Source organism: Apaloderma vittatum, unplaced genomic scaffold, assembly GCF_000703405.1.
Source record: "Apaloderma vittatum isolate BGI_N311 unplaced genomic scaffold, ASM70340v1 scaffold42596, whole genome shotgun sequence".
NCBI classification, from domain to species: Eukaryota; Metazoa; Chordata; class Aves; order Trogoniformes; family Trogonidae; genus Apaloderma; species Apaloderma vittatum.
Window position 1 is genome coordinate 32,822 of NW_009720887.1, and position 25,677 is coordinate 58,498.

At 40.1% G+C, this 25,677-nt stretch overlaps 1 protein-coding gene across 1 annotated transcript; it reads right to left on the reverse strand.

Moving 5' to 3' along the window:
* Positions 1 to 56: 56 nt before the first annotated feature.
* Positions 57 to 20,318, reverse strand: LOC104269823 (pecanex-like protein 2; the record flags this gene model as incomplete). The annotated part of the gene is made up of 6 exons (XM_009871145.1): positions 20,103 to 20,318; positions 18,789 to 18,882; positions 4,501 to 4,636; positions 1,687 to 1,829; positions 188 to 341; positions 57 to 89 (listed from the first exon to the last, which is right to left on the reverse strand). Coding segments are annotated over exons 1-6 (585 nt in total), but the record flags the coding sequence as incomplete, so codon positions are not given.
* Between the last annotated feature and the right edge of the window lie 5,359 nt (positions 20,319 to 25,677).

Consider the following 25,677-nt stretch of genomic DNA (forward strand, 5'->3'; position numbering starts at 1 on the left):
CACAGTATATAAGTGATAGTAAGGGAGAAAGAGTTGTTCTACTGGCCAAGACTTACATGTATTGGTGAAGCAGGATCAGGCTGAACACTCTAAAAACAAAATAGAAAAAAAAGGTTTGCTTATAAGATTTTTGCCTTTGTACAAAGAAGAAGATCATTCAGCAATTGGATATGAACTTGCATCCTACCTTTAGGAGAGAATACTGGCAGCTGGCCATCACGAGACAGAACAACAGAACCCAAATGTCTTTACAGAAGCCCTGATTCAGAGTCAGGAACCCAAGAAGTGAAACAAGAACTACCAGAAGGACAGCAAATACATTCTCCTTTATATCTTCTGTCCTATGTGAATAAAAGCGTTAAGAGAAGTACAAATATTTATATATTCGTTAGAGTAAGACAGAGTCATTTGTAGCTGGTATGAATGGTCAGTGCTGGAACTATCAGAATTTACAGGATCTGAGATTTTGCTTCCAAAACTACATTTCCATATTCAACATTACTGCCAAAGACCTTATGCACTATGAGAGCTAAAATGTACAGAAAAAAAGGCATACGCACTGATGTCCAGCACCCTCCAATCTCACTTCCCAAATAGAATTCCACAGTGGAGCTGAGCTGAACATAGGCAGCTGTACATTTATAAAAATAAAAAAATTAAAAAGCCATCACAAAACCCCCTCCAACATGCCAGCACTTTTAAATGTGGAAATAAGGCATTCATTTAATGAAAAATGTATGTCTGAATAACAAAGAATTAGATGAAAGACCAGATTTGTCACATGAGGTTTTATTAGTTTTATCTCTTCTATTAAAACATGGAAACAGAGATTAAAAACCAGGTTAACATTCAGGCTATAACAAAAGAGTTTATCAGCAGATGTTTTCCATGCAATTGAAACACAGAGATAAGACACCACAGATAAGTAAGTATTTGCTCTGGACCTAACTCCCTGACTTATATAGCCTGATTTCTGCAGCATGTAAAACTCTCATCTGAGATTTTTGGTGTGGAGCCCACATTAACATCCATGGCATAGCACCCACCCAAAATCAGAGATTAAAATGCCAGCAGCCATGAGGAATGTAAGGCTAACATGTTTGCCAGCCCGAGGAGCCTGGCAGATTGCCACATGAAGTCAAGTAGCAAAGAGTACTGCCTGAAGAGTTGATGCCAAATGAAACTAAGGGACTGGAAAAAGGGGAGATACCAAGACATTTCTCTAAATAAACAAACCAGAACTGGAACAGAGGGAGCAACTTACATATCTCCTCCTGAATACCACTCTATAATCATTTTTAAAATAAAAAAGATTGAACTACTTGATTTACAACACACTGGGACAGTTCTGCTTCTGTATTTCTGCACAGAAACCTGTATTTCTCATCAGAAAGCTCAGAATCAATGAATCCAACAGCTAAGAGTCAAATTAAAGACACTTCCACAGGCGTGGTACTCACATGAATGAAAATCTCTGCTTGAAGACAAAGGGTAGCAAGAACAACTGAAACCAACTCTGAAGAAAAAATTTTTATTTCAGCTTAGAGCAAATAATAATCTAAGACACTAATACAATGCTCACATTTTCCTTCTCTAGGGGTCTGCAACACTCCATGGACATGTGGAGCCACCCACTGCAACACTACATAGAATTGCTTTTTAAAAAAAAAATAATTAAAAGCTTACCTGTCCAACAATGCCAATAAGGCAAGACGATCATACCAGACTTTAATCCATCTGCCAGGGAATATAATAAATCTGTAAAACTGCCTGTTCAGCTTCCGTTGTGCTGAAGAACATAAAGAATCCTCAGGGTCCTGGCTGGGTTGCTTTAAAAACAAACAAACCAGAAAAACAAAAAACTCTTTCACATTGATATATGGCTGCCAGCAAGCCAGGTGTTGAAAAGGCCAAATTTACATGAAATTTCAGATATTTTTTTCTCCTAAAAGGAATACTGGGGATGTACTGATAGAATCATAGAATGGCCTAGGCTGGAAGGGACCTTAGAGATCATTTAATCCACCCTCCCTGTCATGGGCAGGGATGTCTCTCAACTAGGTAACACATGGGGACTGAACGGGGATCAAATATTCATTTTCTTCATTTTAAATCAGAAAATAAAAAAAAAACCCCACACTAACTTAAATATTGCAGATGGACAGAAACTACATCAGTTGTGGAACTCAACAGTGCTAATATGGTTTAAACATGAATACTAAATAATTATTTTAAAACAGTTATTTTTAGTCCTGATCCAATGCTTGTCTAAAGCTTCTTTTTGAAGGTTTTTCCATGCATCACACTAATCAGAGCACAACAAAAAACCCACATACGATAGTATAAGTCCTTGCTTTTAATTAAAAAAACGTCAAGTAGGCTTTAAGGCCTAGAGGCATGAGATATCAACTCTCCTTCCAGAACACAGCTTTGTTTATGTTTCCTGAGATGCTTCTAATACCACATCAAGAACAGCAAAGGGAGGAGAAAAAAACTGCAAACAAGCACAAACAGCATAAACGTCACTTTTCAAGGCTCTCTTAATCTTACCATCACAATCATAAATTCATCTTTTTGAATACTGCTTTTGTCAGTTCGAACTACAGCATTGCAGATTTCCTCTAACACTACACCTGCCCTCCTTCCCCAACACTTCTGGGGAGGGAGGGCTTATCTACAGACCATCAGCCAAGCCTGCAAAGCTACACACCAAAAGAATAAAGCTGCAGAACAGATAAAACCCCTGCAAACTGGTGATTTCTTTCCAAGGTACACAAGTAATTGACATTTTTGGTGGGGGGAGGAGGGGAAAAAAAAACAACCAACAATTCCAACTAATTTAAAACTGTGAGACTGATTGCAATCCTTTCATCACACTGATTTTAAAGTCTAAAAGTAGTTTAGGTACTCCAAATTTTAATATTTCTATTACCACTTTAAAAAGTTGCTTAAATATGGGGTTGGGGCATTTTTAAAGAAGAAAATATATATATTTTAAAGTAATCTAGTTGCTAATACTGGCACAGTTTTGTTTCTTGAGTCCTTCCCCAACAGAAAGTAACGTGAAACTCGATCAACTGTAATCATTAACTTCACTCATCTAATCTAGATTGCTCACTATACCTGAATAAAAAAATAAAAACGGTAGCAAAGAGTCTGTTAAAAACACCTAAAGATCTGATTTTTCAATCCTCAGAATAGCTTAAAACATATTTAACCAAGTGCATAAGTGAACATTTTGGCTCCTGAGGAATTGTCATGTTTGGATGAAGTCCATTACATAATGCTTGCAGTGCTTGGGCTGGAGTCAGATTTTGGAGCTGTGTTTGGGAAACTCTCTGACTAGCCCTAACCAAGTCACTAAGTCTAATTCTGCCTTATATCAAAAAAAGGCTTATATAAATTTACTTCATAAATTTATACTTCATAAATTTATACTTCATAAATTTATACTTCATAAATTTATATGGTGTCAGAGACAGCCTGAAACCTCTAACTTCATAGAAATCAATGACAAAACTTTTCCTGACTTACATAGGCTCAGAATTTCATGTTTAATAGAAATAAATAAATTCAGAAACCCTGAAATTACTGCCTGGCCTTGTTACAAACTTTTGATATAACCTTGAGCAATATGCCTGACTTCTTACTGGTGCAGTTTTCTCAGAAAAGAAAAAAAAAGGCACAATAATTGTTCTCTAATTTACAAGCAGCTTACAAGATTATAAATATCTGGAAGAAATCTGAGCCTTTAGATGGAAGCCTGTCCAAATTTGAAATACACAATCCAGGACAATCTCCTGATTTTTAATTCAAAATAGTTCCTTCATACAAGTTGCTTCTAGCTTTAAGTTTCTGGGCAAATTCTAAGATGAAAGATAATGAACTGGCATTTTAAGGTTATTCATAAACATCAAACCACAATTTGCCATCAAAGGGAAGAGAAGGTGAAAGTTATTATAAAAGGAATTGTAAAAATAGAGTATAGCCTTAAGCCAGTGGTCACAAAACCCAAACACTGTGAAGCTGAAGTACGTCCACATCTTGCCATACAAACTGAACTCTGAGGGCCTTTTTGTTTTACCGATACATCACGGAGGTGGCTTTGACATTGCGCAGCAGCCATCCAGAAGTCTGGTTGCCTGATTCAGAAAACTGAAACCAGACATAAGGTTTGGAATAAACACCTCACACTATTAAAATCCGGTGGTGTGTCTTAAATCTGAACAGCTGTGTCCCCCTTCTTTCAAATAAAATAATTGAAGATAGAAGATCAATTTTTTAGGTGATGGAGTCTTTAAGTACTCCCCTAGGACACTACTCAGTGTCAGCAGAAAGCAGCTGAAATGCATCCATCAGCATGAAATAATCTTCTCCCTCATGAACAATATCAGGCAAAGTAGTATGGAAAATCAACAAAACTGTCTCAGGAACAAGCCTGCAGCACTTGTTTATAAAGCAGTTTATCAAAATGCTAGAAACTGAGATATTACAATGTACCCGTGGGCTTTCTGAAAGGGTCCTTCGTGCCACCATCAGTAGGAGCTGCTGCTGAAGTGCGCTTGCGGCTTGATCCCCAGAAGACGGTTCTTGGCTCTCTGAAGTGGTAGTACTAGAGGAGCCAAACTGTATTTCACTGTGCACAGAGAGGAGAAAAGACAGAAATTGTTTTAAGAAACAGTATTTTCCTAGTATTGCTGAAACATTACAGGAAGAAGCCTATAAATACATTACTGGTTGGCTCACAGGACACGGAGCTTTCCACCTTCACCACTTGAAATACAGTCCAGCCTCACAGAGCAGTTAAGACCCAAATTTAGATAGGCATGGTCTACTTCATCCGCTGCAGTGAAACAGATACTTCTGTATAACGATTTTTATCATCCCAAGATGAACATCTGCAATGAATCACACTGCTGAAGTACCTTTTTTTGTCCACTGACAATAATTCAGGTCAAGAGCTGCATATCTACAGAGCAAAACTGCGGGATAGCGACTGCAGAGATCCTGGATTAGCTTTCAAACAAGCTCACTTAGTCACCAAGCTAGTCTGGCCTCACCTGCACTGAATTCATTGAGTACTAACTTATCCTACTGAGAATTCAGCTTATAAGATCTTCCTTCTGCCCTAGCAAGACAACAATACATGAGCTAATTCACATAAGGCTACCTTAGATATCCCCCATATTGAGCATAAACTTACCCTGGGAGGGCCCTGAGCAAAGACACTCTTTATTTCCCCCCCTCATGTTTACTGCTTTATGTTGTAGATTCAGCACTTAAACAGTTTACTCAAGGCAATTTTCTGCGCTTAGAGCAGTGACACCTGTTGGGTTGAGGAAATGGCGTGCTACCATGATGTGACTGCCTGGGTCTCAGTAAGAACTATATTGAAATTAAATAATTGTTACTTTGGGAAAAAGAACTATTTCGCATACTTCTTGTTTATTCTCTTCCAAATGGGGTATATAAGGTCCCCTGCTCTGAGCTCATTACCTCCCCTGTCTCTGGATTACCCTACCCACTACCAAGCCTGCCTGGGGCTCTTATTACTTTCCAATCTGCATGAAGTCAAAGCACCTAGGTGCTCATGCAAGGTAGTCAATACTTGGTGTTCCTATTCTCCATAAAGGAAAGACAAGCAAGAGGAAACTAGAGTGATCTGCCTACAATCAGCCAGGAAGCCTGTGGCAGGGAAAAGAATCTTCCATACCCTATGCTTGCCCCCAAGCCACCTTATTAATTTTAGTTAACTCAACCTTCCCTGCCTTTGGGCACAAATTTCCAAAGCTTGTCATGTAACCCTTGTTAAGCTCAACAAAAGGGGCTTTAAAACTGTGGGTGCTCTTCACACAACTGGGTGCTAACTTAAGCTGCAGTGGCTAGCGCAGCGCTAGGATTAGGTTCAATGTCTGGCTTACTTAGAAGCAGGGCTGAAGTCACGCCAACAACCTGAAACCTGCACACTCTCTCCCTGTGCCTCCTCCAGGACTTACTAGTTCTGCCTGGACCATCAGGAACACCAGCAGCCTTGCGAAGTCACCGGAGGAGCCATCCTGCCTCAGTTGTCTGAGCCAGGTAATTTAGTTTTTTCAAAGCCTTGATTGCTCTCAGGCTTGGATCACCATTTGCCACTCTGGCAGAGTTATCAGCTGAGTAGAAAGAAGAACACCCCGCATTCCTCACCCTAATGGTTACCTCTGCACTCCCCACTCCTCCTGCTACAGGCAGAAGCATGATCTGCTCCACAGAGTCAGGATGGCTGTCCCATTCCCTTTGGACAGTATTAGGAAATGAGGACTTGGTCCAACACAACCTACTTGATGTCCCAGCCGGGAGGCAACACTCTGTAAGAACTTATCTCCTTTGTGGGTCTTGTTTAGAGCCTTGTCAGAAGACAGTAACAAAAGAATACAGAAGGGATGGGCACAGAACCAAGATCCTGGATCTCAGTCAAAGATTTAGGTCGGCAGAAAGGGAGGGAAAGCTAGAGGCATGCCTCCCAGGAGGAACATTCCCACAGATAAGGACTACAGAGGACAGCCACATCTTTTGCATATTCTTAAGCGTGTTACCCAAGAGTGACCTTGTCCAGCTTGAAGGAAGGAAATGGAGTTGGGGTTTTTTGTTGTTTTGTTTCTCCAGCATGAGTTGTCCTTTTCCTTGTCATAATGGGTTGCAACCCTGGGACTCCCTGTTCATAGCAGGAGAAAGACGCATGCAGCCCAGCGTATGCAGGAACACTACTCTGGGAATTCCTGCCCAAAAAGCAACCCAACCAAACAACAGGGTTAATAAAACAGCGACTGCCCACGCCCTCCTAAATAGAGTTAATCTCCAATAATCTTCTGTATCTTTGTCCTTCTACAAAAGCCAAGTGCAGTCAAGAGTATTTCTACGTTGGACTATATCTTTTATCTCATGTTTACCAAGAATGGAAGTGGTAGAAGGACAGATAGATAAGCCAAGATATTCCCCTGGCACTCTGCTCTATTGGTTCTCAGAAATAAAAATTCTTTTACTAATAAGATTTCTTCCAAGAATAAACTTAAGAGGTCAAATCATTTCCCACCAGACTTGAAGATGAATGAAAAGCAAAGACAGCCCATGGTCTGTTTCTGCCTGTAGGAAAAAATTCATAGCTCCACCTATCAGCGACCAGCAGAAAAGTTCACAAGCAGCTGGGACGCTGACTGTGGGAAAAAGTCAAAAATTCCATAGGCCTGAAAAGGTAATTAGGGCAGAGAAATTGGAAAGGCAGAGCTAGTAAAGCAACAATTCAAAACTCAGAAGCCATCATTTGGCCTTCATTTGCCTCCCTGCCTTCTGTTCATCAGTCTCATCTCTCCCCCTTCTTACTTTTTCCTCATCTTTGGTTCACCTCAGCTCCTGTTTGCTTTTTTTGTCTTCCTTACCCCTATTTTCCATACAACCTCCTCCGGACATTCACTTGTTACCCCCTGATGCCGAATTACTTGCACAGATTGCTTTCACAGCTACCTAGAAACCGTCTGTCTCACTTGATGACATCGTTACCACGCTGACAGTAAATACCAGTAAAAAATGCAATGATGGTGTCTGATGGTGGTGTTTGTGTTTTTGTAAGCCTTTAAACTAGATTCCATAATGCATTATCATGTATAAATAGGAGCAAACACTCTCTAATCATAAAATCATTACAACAGAGCTGATCACAGTATAACATGGAATCTTGCTAAACAGAAAATCTATTCATTTGCAAAATCAAATTAGTGTTATCAAGATCTACTGCAGTAAACTGCACTGCTAATGTAAGCAAAGGTATAATTGAACTAAATTTTGAATAATAAATTATTAACTAAAAATATCTTTGATAAACATACAACGTATACAAATCAAATGCAAAAGATACAGAGCACCCTCTACCGATAAGCGATTATAAAGTCAGGGTGGTTTTTTTCTGGCTCATAACTCAGTTTTGCAAGAACACTGAGTAAACATAAGCTAGTTGAGCAATCATACAACACTGAGGACATTTTAGTATAACCATGGAGTGCTAGAAAAATCTTCCTTCTCCCTCTCGGATGAGTCCATGACAGTTGGCTTACACCACTGACAATTTGGCCCAAGCTCTTCAAACATAATGCTGCCTAAGTCATCCCTTTCATTAAGGATTAACTAGCCTTGAGTCTGAACACCTCTCAAAGTAAGCTCATCGTATAGGTATGCCTCCACAAATTCCCTGTTAATAAAGTAATTTTGCAAATCTTGGTACAAGGTTCCTTATCCATTCTCCTATCTGCAGGTTAAAATTAAATTTAGACAACACCACGAGAGTCAGAATAATAAAGCATCCTCTTCTTGGTCCTCATGTGCTCAAAATCAGAAAGACCCCACTAGACTCCTTCAGGCAGCTGTCTGGGTCACTATACAAAGTTCAACAGTGCGTAACAAATATCCACAGTGATAATAAATAATATAGCTGAAAGCGCTTTGTAATACACTAAAACACCAGTCAGGTCAAAGCAGTTACGGCTATGACCTTTGAAGAAGAGCCAGAGCAAAGCTCAGAGTTGGGAACCTCCCCTTCCTCACACCCAACGGGCAATTGCTTCTGAAGCTTTGGCTCGAGGTGTACTCAAACCCCTTGCTGACCAGAAACCTGAGCCAGCCAGCAGTAGATGAGCCAGCCAGCGCTAAGGACACAGCAGAATCTGCAGATGCCCTCGCTTTTGTGTCCTTTCCGAACAGTCGGTTTGTGGTAGGAACACAGGAGAATGAACTGGCACTGCGAGTGTGAGACCAGCAGCAGCCCACAGCCTGCCCAGGATGCTTTCGTTACTCAAGGCCACTGCTGATGTCTTCCCACTGCCACCCCAGTAGCTTTGCTCCAAAACTGGCCTCCCTGCCATTTCACGTCCCAATCACTTTACACCTCATCACATCGGCCTCTTGCTATGTCTCTACTCATCGCTCGTCAGGCCTTCACTACAAAGCTGTCAGCATTAATCTGACCACAGCACTGCACAATTCAGGACTGAGCATTAAATCCACTTGTTGCAGATACTGCCTTTTTAAGTGGCAGATGTTTTAGAGTTTCCAGTTGTACTATTAAATAACAAGACAAAAAAATTAATCAGCAACTTGAAGTATATAAGGAATCTGAAATACAGAAAAGAGTGGCATTAAGATTGATGTGTGACAAATACAATCATAGCAAACATGGAAAAAAGTACATAGAGGAGGTGTCAACCTTCACTTTTTTGGTAAGAAATTAATAGTTTCAAAAAGCATATGATTAATTCAGAATGCAAATTTTAACTTTCCATAGTGGTTACTGCTGAGAGGAGCTCAAGCTAACGATGAAATCTCTCTTAAGTCTCGTTCACATTTTGCTACTCACGCAACAGGATTTGGGGAAGACTTCCAGTGTTTGTTTTAACTAGCAATAAGAACCCCCCTAATGATGGCTGAGTTTACAGAATGGGAAAGAGGGATGTACTGATTTACCAACATAACAGACAGAAAAGCAGATCACTGTTGAAGTTTTGCAGTGGACTACAGAATGAGCAGTGGTACATATTAAATTTGTAAGTCAGATACTACTCACAGACAGAAAAGCCTTGCAGAGCATGATACCAGCAGTGTTGCAGGCAGCATGCAGGTAAGAAGTTCTGCACACCTTCTTTCCCAGGTGTTGGAAGAGTGAGATCCACTCAGTACAACCTTACTTCTCTGCATTTGAATATTATTCTTTTTTTTATAACAAGCAACTAAATTGATAATTTGTAAGGCTAGTACATTTCAGAGCAAACATAAACGTGCTAACAACTTCAAAACCAAACAGCATGTATAAGCTAATCAATTAGAAGATGCATTTCGGGAAGATAAAGCTTTACTGGAATTAATGGATTACAGTACCCATAGTTCCATTATTTCCAGTCTTTTAAAACACACCCTTTAGCTCCTTAGGAAAGGATGGGAGGAAAGAAAAGAAGTCAGTCCCAGAAGCTTAAGGACTAACAAAGCGCCCAGTCCTGAGCAGGACTTTGCTGCCATCCTGTGGCAGCAGGGCCCCCTATAATCTCCGAGTCTCATCCTCTTGAAAACGTTTGACTGCTCCGTGTTCACAGAGCAAAAGAGGAGAGAAAAAAAGCCTGCAAATACGGGAGAGGATTTTAACTGGCCAAGTTAACACAAGGGTTTCCTCCTGTCCTTAGCAAGCCAGCAGGAGAATGCTACTGAATTTGCAAAGAGAACTTTTCAGAAAAATCAAGGGCTTCATCATAATTCAAACGTTACCATTCCCAGGCGCCCGTACCGCATCCGTTTCTGTGCTCAAGCAGCCCTCTGCCCAGTTGACCAGCTCATCTGAAACCACTGCCTCTCAAAAGGAACTATGTAATATTTGTCACATCCATTTCAAAATGTGCTCACGCCGCAGAACTGCACAACCTGCCAAGCAGCTTTAAGAAATCTTGAAGAGTCAGCAGCCTATTACTAGAGCAGTGGGTGATCTTTGTTATTTGGGTCACCTTGCTGAGAAATATAAAGATGTTTCAGAGATACAGTATTTTGTCATTCTAAAGGAGCATTCTTAAATAGCAAAAATAAAATAAATAAGAAATAATCTACTTAGAAGTCTACTTTCTCCAATGAGGAATAAATCTCAAAGGTTGGGGGGATTTTCCAGCAGTGAATATACCAAAGTATTAATGGATTTATATAGGAGACATACAGTATCACTACGGCATTCAGATAGATACTTTCATACAGTATAATGCACTCGAGCAGCTTATCCAGGGATTTGAACATAAATCAAATAAGTTAATTCATTGATTTGAAATTCTCTCTTTTGCCCAGGGCCAGAAATGCTAGCACTCCACAGCCATACTGGCAGGTAACTTAAATTATATTCTTAGTATTTGTTAGTCATTATTTTGCTGTAACTGCCTTTTTTAACCTATTAGCCCCGCTGTTGCTAAAAAGATAGATTCTCAAAAAAAAAAAAAATCAAAAAAAATCAGCAATTTTTTTTCTTAATGGAGTTCTCTATCTGCACTGCAAAGCATTTTAAATTCAAACTACAATATAGCTTCTTAGAAACCTGGTTTTAGTGTCAGAGAGTCATTTAGAAAGTGAAGAGTTTAGAGGATCAGTTACTCAGACAGAACAAATCAAGTGCAATATAAATGCATGAATTGTACTAGTAGGGATGAACCACATGTAAATAATAAACCATACATAAATACAATTATATACCTACATAACATTATAGCATTTTAATAATTATATAAACTAAAAAAATATACACGACCAAGAAAGGATTAGAAGGCTCAAACTAGAATATTTATTTTTTTAGAAGCATACAGCAAGTTACATGTGTATATACAATCCATTTCACATGAAAGCCCAAGTGTCACTTAGGGAGGAAGAAGACTCTGTGGCCAAGATATGGTTTTTTAGGTTTTTTTTTGTTTTTTTTTCCTCAAGGTTGGGCAATCATTCTTTCCGTTCTAGTTCTCAAACAAGTCAGCTGCATGCTATACTTCCATTTCTGTGGCCTATCTTACATGTTCATCTTAAACTCCAGCTTCTATTACACATATGCAGCACAGTAACCTCCTGATGCAATTCATGGCTACTGCTCACTGTTGCCAGATGCCTGAAGTGAGAAACTGCAGCAAGAGGTCCAGCACTTACACCTATATATGCATCCAAATTAATTAAATGCTTTTGCATCACAAAGTTGAATCACTGTCAGTAAAAACTTGGATTGTCCTGATGAGACACCAACTCTATCTCCTTAAAATCAGTATGTGTGAATAACGATACCAACCTGCACAGAACTAGGACGTTCAATATTGCTTTCTTCTCAGGAGTTTAGCACAGGAGAGAAGGAAATGGGCTCAAGAGTACAAGCAGTATTCTTATAAACTGTACTCACTAACACCCAAATTATTTCTTGAAAAAAACCTAAGCGGCCAAATGCTTCCACAGCTTGTGTGGGCACAACTCCAGCTGGCTTTAGAAGACCTAATACTTGATTTGAGAGACAGAATTGGCCTATCATCAAGAAGCAGCCCTTAGGCTTTTTTTTTTTTCCAACGGCAAAAAACACCTTCCTTGGAGCTACACCCATCTCAGTATTTCAGCTAACATAGAGGGCATTCCCGGGTTGACATGCACACATGCACATCAAGATTTTGTGTGTGGACCACTCTCTGTATTTTTTGAAGTGTAGTTAACCACAGCACATACATGTCTGCACACAAACCAAAGAAAGCCTTGTGCTTCAAATAGCAAAAAAAAAATGCAGGGCTGCAGAGAAAAGTACTCAAATAGTCATAAATGCTACTGGGTATATGGCACGAGCTTGCACTGACGTGCTCTTCAGGGTTGTTTAACATTCTGTTCTCATCTCAGATCCAAATACCAACGAACACGTCAGAGACGGGCTGCAACATACCTGAACAAAACGGCATAGGAAAAATGCAAACCATTTTTCAGAAATAAATCCAGCCCTTCTTGAAATTTCCTTTGTTCACATTAGCTAGCACAATTTTATGCTGAAATAAAAGTCATGGTGATAGATCATCCGTACAACTTATGGAGGAAAACAACAGTTTCACAGTTGCTATCATGCCTGTGAACTGCTTCAGGCCATAGCATGGAAGTTGTGGATAGTTTATTCCTGATTGGAAATATTTTCAAAATTATTTGCAGCAGTAAAGCAGAAAAAAACCCAAATAATTTGAATGCATAATCATTACGGCATTTCACAGATTAGCATGTGAATATAGCCAGTTATTTTAAAACTTTATATTAACAATATTACATTTCCATGTTGGATATTGTGTTCAAGGTTTCTCCAAACACTACTCCTTTCATTACTGAGAACGCAATTTTATATATGTTAACAATCTGGAGTATATCTTTGGTAATGGCAAAACTACATAGAAAGCATCAAAATGGTAAAATGTGTGACATTAGTGTCCTCAGGTTTATTGTAAGCTTACTAATTCTGTCCTTCACACCATAAGTGAAGGCCTTGAGGGGCTGGAGCGGGTCCAGAGGAGAGCAACAAGGCTGGGGAAGGGACTGGAGGGAAAGTGCTGTGAGGAGAGGCTGAGGGAGCTGGGAGTGTTTAGCCTGGAGAAGAGGAGACTCAGGGGGGGGCCTGATCACTCTCTGCAACTGCCTGAAGGGAGGGTGTAGTCAGGTGGGGGTCGGGCTCTTCTCCCGGGCAACCAGTGACAGGATGAGAGGGCACGGCCTGAAACTGCGTCAGGGGAGGTTTAGGTTGGATCTCAGGAAGCCCTTCCTCATGGAGAGGGTGCTCAGGCACTGGGATGCACTGCCCAGGGAAGGGGTGGAGTCACCGTCCCTGGAGGTGTTTAAGGAGAGGCTGGATGTGGCACTTAGTGCCGTGGTCTGGCCAATGTGGTGGTGTTGGGACATAGGCTGGGCTTGATGATCTCAGAGGTATTTTCCAGCCTCAACAATTCTGTGATTCTGTGATTTTGGGAATCAGATACAGGCAGCCTATTATCTTAGGACTTGATACTTGAGTAAAGAAACTGCAGTTTACATTAGTTGAACAGAGTTTTTCACAGATGTGCAACCAGGAGGGACAACATGCCTATAGACCAACCTCTTGTATTTGAATAATTTCGAAAGACAGAGCAGTATTTCATACACCTGTTGAAGACAGCTACATTACTAAGAGGTATTAAATATCAACATGGTTTTTCTTCAATATATATGTACACACATGCTGAGGGGCCTCAATCTTCTAAACAACAGCCCAGATATGCCAAGAAAGCACACTTAGACAAGTAGTTAAACATAGAAAAATATATTCACCTTGTACAGCAAATACAGAATATGATTGCTGTTAAGTTTATATATTGGCATTGAGATACATTTTATGGCCCTATTAGACCTTGTTCTGGGGACAGATCATATAACTCATGTAAAAAACACTAATTCTACTATTATAATTACTGTTATTTTAGAGGTTTATGCTTTCATTGATGTTTATGAGCCACTTTACAAGAAACGCCTATATAATGTGATAGCTCACATTTATCTTTTTGACTGCTTATCAAAACTCACTTATTTAATTACAGGAGACATTCAAGGTAACTAAAAGGATTCCTGTGAAATGTCTGCTTTCTGTCACAGTGTGACAGACAGAAAAGGTGTGTCAGAGTGACACCTCCTTATTTGTAAGACATTTATTAAATCCAACTTGTTTCTCCTGAAAACTCGTTCCAGAAAACATCTATATAACTCTAACAATGCTTTAATGTATATATTCTTTCAGCTCATTTTTTAAAGGATGTATTCTTGTTAATGATTGTGGGATTTACCTCATATTGCAAATCTAATGGAATAATTTTAACTTAAAAAGTAACTGTTCTACATAAGAAGATTTAAACCTAGTTGTGAGAAGTCAAACTAACCACGCATAAAGGCAGTTCATACTTCCACCAGCCACTTGTTTTACAAAAATGTCAACTTTCTCATCCTTATCTGCCTTCCCAAAAGCCAGGCACATACGCAAAACACATTGCACAGGAATATTAAGAATTCCTTGTGAGAGAGACAAAGGCTGTTAAAGAACTTAATGCAATGGGGCAAAAGAATAGTTTTCAGGATGACAAAACCATTCCCGATTTCTCACTCCAAAACAGATTCAAATGGTCTTTTTGTAACTAATTTCTAACGTAACCCATGAGCTGTGAATACAGTTTACACTTTGTCTTGTCAAAGCCTGTCACAGAGCAATTTATGGCCAGAGGTGAAGTTGGCAAGGTAATGGGAGCATCAGATTTAGAGGCAATTAGCGAAGCAGGGAACCCATTCCACTGGGACTGTTGGCAAGAGGTGTTGCTGGCAAGATAACAGACAAAAGTGGGGTCAGAGTAATTACATGGACAGTAATTCAGGAATTGATTAGCTACCTGCCAACGTTTAAGTAACTTGCCTAACTCGGTAACAAGAATCTGAAGAAACTGAGGGTTAAGATGGAAAAGGAATTATTACCTTTTTTGTTGGTGATCATTACGACATAATAGCTTTCTTTAAATTTAACCTATGCAAATTAAGTTTTTAAATATTTTAAAAGCTGGACTGCTGGAGCAATAAGAGAAAATTTGGTGAGAGACAAAAGTGGAGACAACTTGAAACAATTCTAAATCTCAGTAACCTTCGGCAGAATTAAGAGACAGTTTTAGAAATTCTTAATTAGAGACTGTTTATGCTACATTTAAGAAACTCTGAACATCTCCAGGACAACGACTACAAGTACAGGTAATACCTTTCATTAGGACAACTTCTGTAGCTGAAAATGCAAAAAATAAAACAAAACAAAACAAAAAAACCACCAGCACTCTGCAAAAAAAGAATCAGGTGGCATGTATATTAACATTAACAAACTGGAGAATACTCCAAAGATCATTTCACAAAACTGCAGAGCCAAAAAGAAGAGATGGACCACTGATACTTGACAAGACAGTGTAATTCCCTCAAATAGCATTGCTTCTGATGTTAAGGAGCCTCTGACGGAAGAAAGCACAGACTCCTTCAAACTTGGACATCTGCTTTCTCCGGCCCATTGTAACCCATTGTCGGCCAGCCAGACCTTTACGAGCAAAGGAAGAGCAGGAAGCACGCAAAAGCGAGCAACAAAAGAAACTATAACACAGCATCACTTCTGTGACAGAGTGGTATTGTTAAGATCTTGTGTTATTTGTGAGAAATGGATTTCGGAAACCACACCAAGAAAATAAGATAAAATGTTTACAGGCTGTAGAAATACTGCTTTGATTTCAGTTCCTAATATTCTGTTGTGAAATGCCAGATGGGTTAAAACTTTACTACTGGAGCAAACAATAGTAGGTCTCAATAGACAGAAATAGCAAGTTATAATTTGAATTTAAGGTTGTTAAAAGTTAGTTAGTGTACCTCAAGGCTTTTATTTAATGGCTTCTTTTGAGTAACATTTAAATGCCTTCTCCAGTTTTGCATAACTTAGTTAAAAGGTATTTACCTATGGCCAATTCATAAGGCAGTTATATTATTCTTGACAAACCAGCCAGAGTTCATACCCTGCCCAGCTAAAACTCCCTGCCCCTTCCCAGCAGCAGTACAACCCAGAAGTGCCTCAGCTCCTAGCACACCAGCGCCTCTGATCTGCTGCTTCTCCCAGCAACACCCCCAGAGCAAGAGGCCTCTTGCCATCACCAGGCCTGAACCAATTCTCCTCCTCCTTCTCACAGAGAGGGAGCACATCAGAGCATGGTCCACACACATCCACATGGTTATCCCACCAGCTCAACGCAGTTTGACATTTTCCCTTAACTTAACACTATAAAGCAAGCATGATTGGTGAAAAATGTATATACTGCTTAACATGTCCCACAGACCCATGTATTGTTCTCCAAAAGCTGACTCTAGATTCTAAAATCTGGGCTGCCCGAGATCATAACCCTCTCTCTACCGTTAGGGAGGATGTCATCTCTTACATTCAGGCATGAATTATCTTCTATGTCCTTTGACCTCAAAAAATCTAATCTGGTCGGCTCATTAAAGGATTCAGATACCAAGTCTAAAACTGTTTTTTCTGCACCATCTCAAGTACTGTCAGAGTTACTGTCTTGCCCTTAGTTAACTTTCTGACACGCTGGCACACAAGCTACAGACTTCTCAGAGGTGCTTTCCATGTCTCTTTTCTAGAACCCTTTCATAATAGCAGCATCTGCTGGACTACTCGCACAATAAACAGCTCCATCAGTGGGGATCCACCTTCAAGGGAGTAATTTCTGCCAAGAGCTCTCCACAGACAGACATAGTAATTAAAGAGATCATTGATTTTACCTTATGTTTATTTTATTCTATCTGCCTTTTTCTTCAGTACTAAAAATATCATCAGTTAGTAACTGTGATTATTTGGCTTATCTTTAACCATGGATGAGAAACTAACATAGAGCAATGTGCTGTCTTCAGGTGGGGACAGGGGGAAGGAAAGATGCCTCATTCCTATATTCTATACGGTCTAAGTGTTCCATATTGTCTAAACACAAAACTACTTGACAGTGAACACCTGAAGGAAAACCAGACCCCTTCCCTTCCTGCGCTGCACTTCAATGCATGCAAAGGTGGCAGGAACGACCCATTGAACGAACAGCTCTCACTAATCTCTCTGGCCTAAAGATATTACAAGCTGCCCTTGCAAAAACCAACTTGAGTACACTTCCTGCTCGCTTGTCCTCTTTCATTGTTTTTCATGTGAACTTCTGCTTTGTATTTCCCTTCACGCTGCTCTGTTCTTGGAAAAGCTTGTGTGCTGTCCTCCCACTGACTCTCATACAGGAACAGCCCCAGGAACTCACTCGTCTTCACTGATTCATTCTGTTCCCCAGCCAGAACTATCACTGTACTCCAAGATTTCCAGCAGACAGGCTCATCTTCAGAAATTAAATGCATGTAAATGCCTACAAAGAATACTTGAACTTGCTTTTGTTAGCAATGTTTAGCAGATCCCTTAAAAATAATTCACATCCCTACAGGCCTGCAAATCACAAACTAACAAATATCACTTAACACAGTACAGAAAACAGAGATGTCACATAATTATCCAGCAAAGTGAGATTCAGAAGGGCATCTTACATGAGAAAGGAGACTGTCCTTCTTTTGGTGAAAAAGAGATTAACTGATAATGTCAGGGGACAGTAAACTATTTCTGAATTTAGGACAGATTCAAGTTCATAGTTACATGATGAGGAGGATGAGAGTATTCTGTACAAGCTAAAACAAAGAGAGTTACAAGAGTTAAATAGTACCAAAGTAAAATTTTAGATCAAAACTGAACTTCACCAAGCTGTTTGTTTCTTTTTATTTTGCTAAAGACAGATGGCACATTTCTACTGCAGATTAACTCACATTATTTTTTTTTCCAGTCTTCGTCCACTGACTATTAAAAGCATTATTCTCACATCTCTCATAATAGCATTCTATCTGAAATGTTAACACTGTTCTTAACATGGTCCCAAGCTTTTCAAAAGTCTCTACTGAAAGTCAAACACTTGAAGAACAGTATTTACTATTAATAATAACCCTTCTCATCCTCTCACTCAGCTTTTCCACATGCTGTGTAACAGTACGAGAAACATAACAGCATTAAATAAAAATACTCAGGAATAGTTAAAATTCTTCTTACAGATATGCAAGGAATCGATCACACAGAAGAGTGTGGAAACCACAGTAACAAACATGAGATTTATGCGGATCACTCCAAAAAGACCTTAAAAAAAAAAAAATTGTTCAGATACCTTTTCAGAGTTGCAAACTATCATTACAAATTTCATGCAAGGTAAAAGTCTTTGCTGCTAGAATCCATGGAAGGCATCATCACTGGTTGATACTGACACAGCACTAAAAATCTACAAAGAATCCAACAACAGCTGTGGGAAGCGAGCAAGACAAGAGATCATCTGGTAACAGGCCCTCTTCCTTTGTTTAATTTACAGTCTTATTTATAACCACCACACTTGAATTTGCAATTCCCAGAAAGTAATGAAAGCACACTGGATAGTTCTGGTTTTCTTTTTTGCTTTACCTTATCAATATTCTTACAATGCAGTCGCTGTTTTAGCGCAAAACAAAAAATGCATGCTTTGACATCTTCAGAAAGGGTTAGCACATTTTTTCTCCAGTACTCCACTTGCATCTTTCACAGCTACAGTTTCATAGCTTCTAGCAATGAAAACTTTAAACATTTCTAAAAATAAAGGCTTACTTACTGAGCATTTGACATACAATCACAATTTGATAGTTGATGTCGAAAATTTCCTTCCTTCTGACAGCCAGCCTTTAAATAACAGGACCTAATTTCTCCTTCAGAAAACACAGAGAAAAAAAATCCATTCAGTGACAGATTGTATTTTACACACGAAGTTTATAAGAAAATACATTTTAAGTCAGGTGCATTAATAAATACTGTTTTCAGCCCGTGCAGTAAGCTTATTTTAGACTTCGGAAAGCAAATTAACATTTGAACAACAGAAAACCTGAGACAAATCAAAACAAAAGCTACAGTGCAAATTTAAAAGGTATGTAAAGTAAGTGCAAAGCCCATCTAGCAATGTAAGTTCACTGGAAAATGTGAAGTCATCAGCTTTTTTTTCTTTCGGTTTACAAAAGCGAGGTCAGGAGGTACAAAGCAGGGGAAAATTCTGCTAGAAGTGCAGCCACTGCTACTCCCTCCTCGCAGAGGCAGGAAAAAGCGAAGGGTCACTGCTCAGTGACCCCGAGGCCAGGCCATCCGCATGCCTGGCAACTGCTGGCCGCACCACACACCAGGAGCTGCAGGGCCACAAGCGGGGACAGGAGGAACTGGCAGCAAACTGAAGCATCTCTGGGGTCATGCACCCAGCTACCATGAGCAATCGTTCCACCCCAGATTTGAAGGCAGCTTTAAGAGAAGCACAGCTGTCGGGAGGGCTGCCTTTCAGAGGTATGGGCCAGTACCTCACAGGGAACTACAAGGGGTTCAAAGAGACCACCACCGAGTGTATCACAGTTCCACCTGCTAGGAATAGCTGCAGAGCAGTGGCACACCAGGCACATGGCTGGGGCAAGACTAGGCCACCCATTAATTCTCCTGAAAGGGGCAGAAGACCACAACTCTGAAGGCAAGCAACCACCACATTATGGGAGAGAGTTCAGTCTGAGCCAGCTGAAGAAGAAAACAGTAAAAAGGAGGAACGTTTTGCCCAGCCAGGCCAGGGTAAAACTTCTCACTAGGCAGAAAGTACCAGGGATTCTTCTGCAAATACAAAAGTAGTCTCCTGGCCTAGCTAGCATTTTCTGAAGATGATGTTTGGAAGATAAACTTCATGCACTGTGTAAGGCTCAGGTCTGTGATGGTCTCTGGTGGATTTTGAAAACTCTAGTTATTACTGATCTGAATTTAAATTACTAAGCCCTTTTCTTCCATGCACACAGGAAAAAAAACACGCAGTCCGTAACAGACAAGGGAAATATCCTTCCGGGGCATCTACAGTTTCTTCAGAAAATCCTAACACGTTGTAATTATCCCAACTACAGAAACTCACCATTTTCATCTATGAACACGTGCATTGCATCCACGGAGAGCTCATCTTGCACAGACGCCTCAGGTCCACTTATTACTTGCAAGACAGAACTGTCTTGCTGAGAAGTTACCCGGTAGATTATCTGCCTTTGCCGGTTGCCCTGGTAACTTGACACAAAAATGTTTCAAAACTACTATGAGGAACTTTTTTCTTGTTCTCAATAAAACAAAAAGAAAGAGAGGTTAATTAAAAGTTTATGTCATTTCTACTCAGTGAAACAAAACAGCTTACATCATATCTTTGAAGTACAAAATTGTAAAGTAAACTGGCCTTACAGTGCTGCAAATTTGGCAGACTCTGGTAGCACCGGACTAGTACTAGCATGATCTTGGCTTTGTACATCTGATCTTTCCTGTTTAGGAAGTTGCTCACAGTGCTTTTCTGTTCCCACCGTTTCTTCTTTTCTCTCCATCATCTGGCTATCTGGAAAACAGGGCAGTGAAGTGGAGCCACTCTCCGTAGATGACTGTCAAGAGTTTCGGTCACTAACTACTAAGAGCATCTAAAAGAGAAAAAGCTAAAACACCACAGTAATTGCTAGTTTCACAGAAAACATTAAAATTACTTAAAACAACACAATCACAGAAATCTGGATGAGGACAGCTAGAGAAGGCTGCCTGAATGGGTTGTTTCAAGAGCAGGCTGTGTGAAGCAAAGGACAAATGAGAGGGAATTTCTGCTTTGCTTCTCCTATTGTTTCAGACAGAAGCAATCTGTCCCTAACCTAGGACGGTTAGAGGCTGCTTCCCTGGGGACTGTAATTTGTTCCCAAGCTGTGTATACAGGCAGCAGACAAGCAGAAGCACTGACCCATTCCCCTTTTATGAAAGGGAAAGCAGTACCTGCAAAGGAAATAGAGCTCTTGAACTAAAAAGCAGGTAGCTGCCTAATACCTCTTCCCCACCGGCCACACACCTGATGCAGGACAAACTGGCTAATTGACTTTACAATGGATTTTCCTGTACTTGGATAATACAGAACAATAGATTTTAAAGTAAACAGGATGGACTTGTCTGATTTTCTGCTACTTAGAATATCTTACCCTTCTACACATGCATGTTACTATGTACATGTACAACCTTAGAGAAATAGTCTCTTTTAGATACTAACGTTTATGCTGAATAGGGAAACATTTTGCAACTGTGCTTTGAGTGTAAACTAAAAAAAATTATCTCATAGGATTTTCAAGTGCAACTAAGACAATAATTTCATCATCACCATGTGCAGTCGCACAATTTAATGCTTTAAATTAAAAAAAAATAAAATTGTTTCTATGGTGCTTCCTGGAGATGCTCCAGTGAGTCCTGCAGCTTCTTCCACTAAGCAAGGTGTATTGAAATGTACTTACCCAGACTTCCTGCAATATCTGCTGTTTAAATGCCTTAGAAATTCATTATCAAGAAAACCCCACAAATTCCAGCCCCCCCCCCAAAAAAATCCATTTGTTAAATCCTGTTTCCTGCCAATACAATCACCATACTAACCTGCAAGAGTCATCAGTCAAAAAAATCCTGATGCCATAGCTAAGATAGTCTAAGGATAAAACAGATTCAAGGCTTGCAGAGAGATGCAATACCTTTTATTAGGCCGACTGATATAACGAATAAAAGCAAACAAGCTTTTGGATATGCAGACCTTTCAGATCATCTGTCTTGTTTTCCTCCAACCACATCAGCTGATCTAATAACACATTACTTCTACAAACAAACCTACCTTCAGGAGTTAAGACATCTCTACACCAGTTTCAATTCACAGGACACACCCCTCTAAATACTCTAAAGCCTCAGACATCACATACAACCACTTTTCCCACAGACACTCCACACTTGCTTTGAAGGGGGAACCAGAAGTGTAAAAATAGTTTTAATTGTAGCAGCACATTTGGTCCCAGCAGGTCTAAGCCCTTAACGTGAAGCACAAAGAGCAGAGCCAAGCCTGAGGAGTCTCATTGGGGCCCCCAGACACTCCCCAGCCAGGGTACCAGAAGTGAGAGGGAATGGACAGTAGAGATAAAGACATCATTCTTCTGCTTGGAATCGCAGCGTTCCTTCAACTTTCCACAAGGAGGAAATAAAAGAATTTGCCTACAATGCTGCCAATATTCTGAGTCTCCTGCCCTCTTCCTGTAGCACACGGTGACCAACGATCCTAACTACTTTTACAATAAATATAGTAAGACTAAGTTCAGTTTAGGGAAATCTTCTGTGTCTGTTGTGCACGGAGACATAACTGAATAGGTCTTCACACTTACTTTCTTCTATTTAGGAGAAAAAAAAAAGCAGGGCAGGGAGCAGACAACACTTTTCTCCTTTCCTAATTAAAGTTTAAATTCCACTTTAAGCAGAACCTGTGCCTTATTTAACTGTGGCATTACTGAAGTACCCCCTTAACGATACAACTGTACCTGAGGGAGGTGATGGAGCCACAGACACCTAATAGAAATCACCTTCCTAAAGGCTTAGGCTGTTCAAGCTGTAAGAATAATTGATAGGGATCAGAAACTGGTTTTAATAATCTAATTGGTCCCATATTGCCCAAAACTAGCTCCGGGGTTGGAACAATTAAAAAGATTTTTTAATTTGATTATCTAGTGGTTTCAGAAAATGCCTCTCCCTTTTCCATTCCAAGCCACAAGCCTTGCAGACTTCTTTTCCCTGCAGTGGTAAAGAGTCATAATAATAAAACATAAATTTACTGCTTCTTACAGGCTTTATATGCCAGACAACACCATGGTGATGTGTACTTCTGGTACCAGAAAGGTGGGCCATGATGGGTTTGTGACTGGATTTCATGATTATTACTCATTTTCTTCCAAGTGACTTACACTTTTAGTATTTAAATGGAGATAGAGATGTCTAGACTAGGAGTGTTCTACCAGAGTACGTAATCGGCTCTGTGTCACCAAACGTTCCTTGCATGGAAATTGTGCTGGCAAAGCTCAAGTGACTGGGAAGAGCCCTCCTCAAGAGCAAGACTAAAAAGCACAACAGGGCAGCGTACCTACACTCTTCTCGTGGCCTCCCACCAGAGCCACTCACCCCAAGACACTGCTCCACATATCTCTGGTTGTACACACAGCTGGGCTTGCAAAAGCCCTGAGCTTTTGCTTCCAGGCTCTGCAAGTAACTTTGTAATTTACCTGGAAATGATATGCCACATGACTCAGATAGGCAAGGTGTAACTATCAGGACTCATGGCCAAGTCAGGCTTGGAGAAGGATGATTCAGATGAGTCCTGCACAAACAACCAAGTTTTTGTTCTGCACACCCTTTTCAGCTTTTGGTTAATCATAGAATCATTCCGGATGAAAAGATCTCTTGGATCATCGAGTCCAACCACTAACCCTACTCTACCTCTCTTGGTTAAGCACAAGATACACCTTTCAGTTATCCTGGTAAAATCCTTATTAGGATAAGCATTTCTTATATGTCCCATATCAGTACGAGATACTTCCTGCAAACATTTTTATCTGTGCTAAAGACTTGTAACAGCGTAGCAACATTACTTAAAAATATAACATCCCAATGCTGAAAAATTAATTCCTAACTTCAATGCATTTACACTACAAAAATTGCCTTTGCCATGTAACTTCTTCATTTGTGTAATAGACTTTTGGTACCCCAAATCATCTTTGTAGACAAGCCTTTGGTCCACAACAGGAGGCCAAAAACTGTTTTACAGTTTAAATGGAATAGCCTTTGTACATATAATGATCTTGATACACTGACAGTTTGTTATCTCAACTTTAAAGTTTCTTTATTGTTAATTAGAATGAAGTTTTATTACTTTGTAATTTTTCTCCAAAATATTTTTACTATTTTGTGCCCTCTCTCCAGAGTCTCCCAGATGTTTTTTCTCATTTTTTACTTGTGCATCCCTATCCCAATCTCCACAACTCGGTCCTGTAAGTTAAAATGCCACTGTTTACATAATTTCAAATGCCATCTGGTTTGAAATCTGGTCAAGCAGAATTAAGCTAATTAAGCCTGAGTCTCTTCTGTTCGCTAATTGCTCTGCTACAGAATCTACTTCCTTCTGCAACATTATCCTGCAAAACAGAAAGTTTCACTTTAAAATTTATTTGTTGTCCATTTGGCCACAGAGATAACTGATTTCAAATCACTCTGTTCTTGTTAGTACCAGCATGAAACAAAGGCTCTATGAATTGTGAACTGTCCCATTCATATCCCTAGAGAATATATCCTAAGAATACTTCCAGCCCTTTCTTCACTAACTGCTTTAGCACAAACATCTATTTTATGTACTTTATTCTCAACCCGAATTTGGCTATTATGCCACAAATAGATTAAAAGAAAAATATGACATTAAAGCTTGTCACCCTCCAAACAATGGAAGTGCCCAGGGAACCTGAGACAGTCCAAGAATTGCTATAAAAATTCAACAGGGGCACTGAAGAACCACATCGGATTACCCATTAATCAGGACTACCATGTTAATCTCAAAGCAATAGAAAAAAATAGCAATATTCACTGTACCTGTAACAGGACAGGGAGACTTAAGCACAGAAGTCACTTGCTCAAAGCAATCTCCTAGGCCAGCAGCAGAACTGGGAATAAAATCAAGGTGTCTGAGGTAAATTATACCTAACAACTATGTCAGAATACAGACCTCTGAAATAACCTCATGGTTTCACTACAGGTGTCAGCCTTGTTGTCCAACGTACTCTTGGACTTAAAGACTGAAATGTACTCTTGGACTTAAAGACTGAAATTTTAAAATCTCAGCCCACCAACCCCCACATGTGGAATATCAGACTTAGAGAACTGAGTTCTGCATTCCATTTCCTCCCCAGCCAAAGAGCAGCATCAATAGCCATGTGGTCCCTCTCTGGCATGAAATTCAGGGCTGGCACACCGTGGCTACAAGAGAAGAGCCAGCATCTCGCAGGGCTTTGCACCCTAGGTGCTGCCTGCCAGCAAACACCCCTCCTACCGTGGCTGTCCTTTGGGCTGGTGACTCAACGCACAAGAACCTTCTTCCCTTTGATTATACAGCAGGCATTAGCCCTCTTCCTCACATCCATGGGAGAAAAAATGAGGAGTCTAAAAATATCCACAGGAGCATGTTTCTGAAGGGTAATTGCTTGGGATCCAGAAGAACTCACTCGAGGTTGTGGTTTGTGCACTGCCCAGAACGATGAGTACCTTTTCTAAAAAGAGCTTTCAAAACATCTAAATTCAGGCCACACAGTCCTGGTTTAGGCTCTCCCTCATTGGTCCCCATCACTCCCCTGGCGGGCTTTGCTCCCTCAATGACAGCATTGCCTGTCCTAGATTACAAGCCAGCTGTGCCAGAGGGGACGTACATGAGTTTTTGTCCTGCATAAGCCTGATGCACAGATGCTCTTACTCAGCTCCAGACACATCAGAGGGTCCCAAAGCAGCTGATAAACCCAGGTTTCCTTACACTTCTCAAAGACTGTAGAAAACTTGCAGCTGTCCTTCAACTGGCTTTCATTACATGGTGTATTGAGTTGGCTCAGTCGGATTTTGGTGGCGACAGGGGGGGAGCTTCA